Source organism: Nyctibius grandis, chromosome Z, assembly GCF_013368605.1.
Source record: "Nyctibius grandis isolate bNycGra1 chromosome Z, bNycGra1.pri, whole genome shotgun sequence".
In the NCBI taxonomy this organism is placed as follows: Eukaryota; Metazoa; Chordata; class Aves; order Nyctibiiformes; family Nyctibiidae; genus Nyctibius; species Nyctibius grandis.
In genome coordinates, this window is record NC_090695.1 from 14342953 (window position 1) to 14349781 (window position 6829).

The 6829-nt window shown below is 38.0% G+C and overlaps 1 protein-coding gene across 1 annotated transcript in view; it reads right to left on the bottom strand.

Moving 5' to 3' along the window:
* Positions 1 to 5651, bottom strand: part of SELENOP (selenoprotein P) — an 8148-nt gene extending 2497 nt beyond the window's left edge. The window contains exons 1-4 of the mRNA XM_068422511.1: positions 5589 to 5651; positions 3975 to 4178; positions 1994 to 2206; positions 203 to 320 (exon numbers count right to left, since the gene is read on the bottom strand). Of these exons, the coding sequence (XP_068278612.1) occupies positions 203 to 320; positions 1994 to 2206; positions 3975 to 4165 (522 nt within the window). The 5' untranslated portion in view covers positions 4166 to 4178; positions 5589 to 5651. The remainder of the gene's footprint in view (positions 1 to 202; positions 321 to 1993; positions 2207 to 3974; positions 4179 to 5588) is intronic.
* Positions 5652 to 6829: the final 1178 nt, after the last annotated feature.

A 6829-nucleotide genomic window follows, 5' to 3' on the forward strand; every position in this document is an offset into this window, starting at 1 on the left:
GCAGGAATTCAGATAATCTGTCCATAATAAATCAGATCTAACTCACTTTGAAAAATGTTTAAAAGCTCTCTGTCAAGCCACATGAAATGTGTAAATTTCAGGTCATGTCTTTTTGGATTAATCACACTGAAATAATTTTTTTTAAGTACCAGTCAAATCCAGTTTCCTTTCTTAGTATATATAGAATGAAACAAGAAAATACCATGTAAGAGCAGTTTCCACACTTGTTTTCACAGTATGCAATCTTAATAGACTCTTCTACATATTGGAAAGACAGGAAGGAATAGGGCAGACCCAGATGATACACTAGACGGCCACATCTAAGGAGAGAAAGAACTTTGTGGTTAAATATACATAAACATATACCTAAAATTAAATATCTCATCTTATCATACCTTATTTTATTCATGTCAGTCCAACCACACTGTACAGTCTCATCGAGAGTGTTTCTGTCCAAGGAGTTTATAGGCAAAAAGAGTATCTGCCTTACAAACATCTGTAGTGTGAAGCATGATTTCTGGCTGATGTAATAACTCTACTGGCAGAAGCCTCTAGTTTAGTGGTATTTACACTAGCAAAGATACACTCATTACAGACCTATCTTGTTAATGAGTAAGGCTGTTTGCACAGTGGTACAAATCGCCACATTGTTGTTGCATCCTTACAAAGAATTTTTTTATGCAACATAACACGTATTTTGATTGGAATGTGCATTGCAGTGCATCTGCATTACTGATTTAGTGTGCATGAGGGGATTTTTATGGTGCCTGTTTGCCCCATGTCTGTACTTGAGTGTTCTGGTATGCATTTGACTACACAACTGGTACATTCAAAGCAGCTGGAGTAAAGGCAGAACTTGTACATGAGGGCACCTTGTTAAGTACCCCACCTGCAATGTCACCACATGGTCCTCCAGTCTGAGCTCCCTACACATCTGCAGTGCACGTCTAGGACCAGCAACAGGCAAAGACTTCATTGCCAGTAAAGGCACAGTAAGGACATACTTTCCTAGAACCATAATGGATCATGGCCAAACTAGTGCCAAACCAATTCATAGTGTAGGTGTAGCCTATGTGTCAACAGCACAAAACTGTTCAACCTTTCCAATGCCATGGGCCAGGTGTCAGCTTTGGGGCCACTCCATGGACTACATACAGCCTTGTTCTGTTTGTCTGTTGTATGCCAGCAACCTTCCATACTTAGGTGTATTTGCTGCTGTAACATGCAATCACCTTCTAAAGATCATTCCCACAAGCCTAGTTTAGATAATCCCTTCAATTTCTTCATATTACCAAAAAAAATTAAGTAACTTTCTAATTCTTTATTAAACGTAATTATGCTTCAGTATGAACTGAGAATGTTTGTTAGAGTAACTGAATGGTAATTAGGATGGACATGTTAGAAGTGTAGGACTTGGTGAATAATTTCCATCACATCAAAACTGAAAAATCAGGATTTCAATTAAAGACTTATTACTGGGTCTGCCAAAAGATACGTGTCCCAGAATCCTATGATCAAAAAGCTATTTTCTTCCAAAGTTTTAAGTTTCACCTAAAGACTAATTTTTCCATATGGCTACATGACATTTCCAACAACTCCAGTCAAAATGTTTTCATGAGAACTCAAATAGCTTTTCTCATTTGATTCTGCTTTCACATGCATGGATGTAATGAAGTTGTCTGAAAATAAAAACAGTGTAAGAACAGAATCATGCTATCAAATTCTACACTTATATTAATCTAAATCCACAGTACTTATAAAGAAAAGTTTATTTATCCCATTTTTACTTAAGCAAAAGCAAACTTTTCTTTTGTAGCTTCCTTTTTCCAGTAAATGCAAGTGCTATACTCAGTGCAACTTAGAAGTTGATTATGATGTCTTTGTTGTGAGGTAATCAGGTTATTTGCAAATCAATGAAAAAAATACAGAGATTTACAAAGCATTAGTCTAAATACATGCAAATATTTTCCTGTGTTCCCCTCTAAACACAGACCTGTCATAGATGAGAAAGTCATCTTTGTTTCCATTTAAGGTAGTCCAGACATCAGCTTGCTGTTCATCTTGCTGGTAGACAGTAATATAGTCTGAAACACTTTCTTTCAGTAGGTGAAATTTCCTCTTGGAGGAAGTTCCATGATGGTTGACAACCACATATGAGATATTGACCAGTCCTTCATTCTCTAATTTCACTCGCAGGTCCTCCAACCTAGTGCAGAATGTAAAGAAGCAAGACCATAAATCATTAAAGGACCATAAGATTTGCCACATTCAACAACAGTTAATATGCTCCATCTTGCTTTTATTACAGTGAATGTTATTTTCTCCTAGTTTTAATGGCAAAAATCTAACGCTATTAAAACATTCTTGCCATTTGCCATGACTATCAATTATACTGTCGCCAAACGAGACTCTACGATAGCTAATATGCCATGGGTCCTGTCCTTGTAAGTAGAATGCGGTACTAAGTACAGCAGACATCTGTTTTCAGACTGAATTCAGTGTTATTTTTATTTCAATTCTTTCACGCTCTTCATGGTCTAACACAGTTTATCTGATGTCTTTATTTAAATGCTGAGGTTTTGGTCACATAATTGGTTAAAGAATGCATACAGTAAATACAGCAGGAAGATGAATAATCAAGAAAGCAAACTGGCAGTAAAAGGCCAATAGCTCTCTTGCTCATCTTGTCACGTCTATTTTCTATAATAGCCAGAAAAGGATATTACAGCAATTGGGTCAAAAGGATGGCTATAAAATGTGTGCATGACCTTCTAGCAGTTATTAGTCTTTCCCTTTGGCATCCCATCACAAATGTCTTTCTTTGCTCCTTAGTACAGAAAGCTGCTTTCTTGCTGTACGATGTTGGGGTTTTTTCCTTTTCATTTGTATCGTTCCTATTGAATTGCTCTAGAAAACTCTTCCCACTCCACCTCAGTTTCAGGAAGTAGTCTAGAGCTTGAAAGATTCTTCAAAACCTTTCTAAAATGTACAGAATCAAACCCAACTACCTTGAAAGCCAACCACAAAGCCCATTTTTTACTTCGATGGAGCCAGAGATTTACCAGCACTTGTTCAAATCTAGTTCTTAAAAAACTTGCGAAGACTATTATAATATGAAGTTATGCAGCCTAGAGGGGGAAACTAAGATGTTATCACAGTGATTGAAATCAAGCTCTGAAACCAGTACTATGAATTTTTAAACCAAAATGATTTCACAATCAGTAAATGAATCCAAGATAAGGGCTGTATGCAGCAACTCCTGTTTGGGTCAGCTCAAAATTATTTTCTTGCTGCTGTTACTGTCATGATACTTAATTATTTGCACAGAAGTAGGTTCTAGAAACCAGAGCACCAATGTCCAAGGTATTGTATGAAAATATAACACTGATGATTCCCTTGAATGCTTCATCTGTTTTTTGAAAGGCCAGTCTTTACCTTATCTTCTGGATTTTTTTTTCTATCTAGTACCTCTAAACAGGGGCTGGGAAAGCACAGTAAAAGCACAAGTTTTGATTTGCCTTTTCCCCCCAGATCTTACATAAGAAATGAGTGATCACGGATCTCTGTGTTCCAGGTGTTCTAGCCATGTCAGAGAATTATGATGTTTCTTGGCTTCAGCATCATCTGTTGCTAACTGAAGCATAGTCTTGAGGAACTGTTTCCATTGGGATTTCATGTGGTTTGGGTTTCATTAATGTTGAGTTGATCATACTTTTATGTTGTAAACACAATCTGGAGAAGACAATCTGTCAGTCAGGACTAAGTCAAGAGGTAAAGAATCTGAGCCACTGGCTCAGAACACTCCTGCTGAGATTTAACCTAGTCACCAGGTCACTCATGCCAGCTGGGATGGTGGCATTTGAGGAAGCGAGAGTTCCTTGAGTGCATCTGTAGTTGGGCACATGTATTATCTTCAGATGGCATTAAAAATTGACCAGTCATGTTTGAACAAAAACTGAGAGATTTACACTTACCTGGAAGCCTGCAGCAAGCACAAGTATCAGCTAGCTTGGAGGAGAGCCACCACGGTCACTGAGCCCCTAGAGTTCAGCATTGGGTTCTCCTCCCCGATACGCCATTCTGGGGGCTCCTTGCAGTTCTGGATCTCTGTCCCTCCTCCTGGGAGGAGACAGAGAGCCAGAACTAGCCCCAGCCCTGCCCACATGGCAGGGCTTTATCTGAAAAGAGAAAATAAACAAAATGAGATCAACGCCTAAACGAAGTTCAGACTCTGAAATTCCCATAACAAAACACAGCAGGATATTGGCTCCATTCAGTTTAAAAAAACCTGTAAGAATAAATTTGAACTACTTTGTTTACTGCTTGATCATATTTCTTTCATTTTGCAGTGGAATTCCCCTATAATAAATAGGCAAGGGTTTTTTGTTGTATATAAATAGCTGAAAAGTTAAGTGTTCAGAATAACTGGATTTTCTTTTAATGCAACTAATCAGACTACGTCGTTCCTTCCTCTTTGTAATTTCTTCTGCACTGTTTTAACACTTCAGTGATTTTAAAGTGGCCTCATTTCTTGTGTTTTTAAATCAGTTGTGCTGAGCCAGTTTACACTGGTAAGAATCTAGACCAGTTCACTCCAGATTCCAGAGTGATTCCGCTGACTTAAAAGTACTTACACCAACAGTGTATTTTGGTACACAGCAAGTATTACAGAACCTGGTAGAAATTAAAAAAAAAAAGACTTAAAAGTTTTTTACAAGTCAGTCTGTAGTATTTGGATCCCGTTGAGAAAAATTTCTTAAGAACACAGGCACTAGAAACAATTTTGCAAAAACAGAACATGAAAACTGAGTTTCAGGATTCCTCAGATCTTACAAAATCTTCTACCCACAGTGAGTCCATTTAATGTTTATGAAAATCAAAGCGTACGAGAAATTCTGTAATTATCTTTTCCTTTTATTCCATTAACATAATAATTTTGGCTTAATATGTTCTGAAAACACCCATTATCGAGAAATATATAAAATTATAAAACTGCTCCCCAACGTGTCCTAGGTTGTGGAATTGTATAATTTCACACTCACATTAAAGTCTGACAGTAAACACAGAATGTTTTGGAAACACTAAGTTCTGATAAATAACATGTGTTTCATCAATCTTGTTATATTCTAAAAAAAATTAAATATTTTAACAATTGATATTTTAAAAGAAGAGCCAGCTGCTGCAAAGCCAACATCATTTGTGAAATCCATCTGTCCCTAATGTTTCTTTCCTGCAGTTCTACCAAAAGCATTTTAGGTACAGTACTTTGAAGATTAAACTGCACACATCTGGAAAGCTGCCCACCTTTATATCCATTATAAACACATGAAACTCCTATGAAATCCTGAGATCCCTCTATGCCTTTATAGCCTTCTGCAGCACTGGCATACAGCGCCCAGCAACAGCTGTCTTGCCCTGTGAACTAGACGAGAGCTATGTTCTGAATTATACTTGTCTTCGCATTTTAACTTTCTAGTTGGTTTCCAATGGAAATTTCCACAGTCAGCCTTTTCAGCCAAAGAAACAAGCAGACACTCTGCCAAATCGTAAGTCATGAAGCTCTTTCACAGCAAAACCAGCACACTTACCCTTTCCTCCCCCACCTCCTTGGCAGCTCTGCTTAACCTCCGCTGCAGAAGAAAACAGTGTGGGGAAAAGGACTGTGGTATTTATATGGCTCTTGTTTATCTCGCTTTGCAGATACAGTTCAAAGTTCAGGGAGCTTATTCTGAACGACCTTGCAAGCAAAGCAAAACCCTTTAGCAAAAGTAGCCAAAATATTTCTACATTAACTAATTCCAAGTGGAAACCATTTATCACGCAGAATGGCAAGGTATTTTTAATATAATGACTTTGAATATCAGGTTATGCAGTTCGTCAGTCACCCCAGTCATCTGGAGGTAGTGGTACAGTCAGAGGAGGGGGTGGGCCAAAGAGTCATTATTTTCTGAACACAGTGGTAACCACAGTGAGAGGGGGAAGGTACTTCTCTATTTACAAACGTGCTGAGCTAGCAGGTTTTTCTCTCAGTTGCTTTATCTGGTATTTGCCTTAGAGAATGGTGTATCCTGTCTGAGGGCAGGGCTCCTTTTGCCCAGCTGCTCTTGATTATATCACAGCTTTAAAACTCACTTCTGTAGAACCTGCCAGTTCATCAACTTTTGTTGAAGGTTAGAGCCCAGATCTTCAGCCATTTAAATCAATGTAGCTACATGAAAGCCATGAATCTCCACCAACTGGCAATAGCCGCTTAACTCTCTGTATTACTCTCTTATGTTTTCTTAACACCATCATCACTGAGGTATCTGCAGATATTCAGGTTAAACTGTTTTCTTTCTCTCTTTCCTCAGTGAGATAATTGTGTATGCTTGGCCTGTTTTATTTTGACAGGAGTTTGCTTGAGTTTGATTTTCATCAATGTAGATTATGTGTATTTATGGAGATATAAATGTTTAAAAACTTAGTGTGCCCTCAGAGTTTAAGGTGGTGAGATTTACATTGTTTAGTTCTATGGCCTCAGATTCTGTCTCCTGCACAGATGAGCTTTATGATTCTGGTTGGGCATGAGAAATAGAACAGCTGACCTTGGGGTTTATCCTGTAGAAGTCCTACGCTCAAGTCAGTGGTAAGAAGGACAAAGATCTGAAGTTTTATTCAATAGTCTTGGAGCACACAATGCAGAAAACAGACAGACATCAGACTGGGACTGAATTTTTTTTAATATGCTCACATTCCTCATATTGTTAGGAAAACACATCCTTGTATTCTTTGCCTGGTTGGGACCAAGCCCTCACAACTGTGATGATGTCCTTTACTATTCCAAATGATA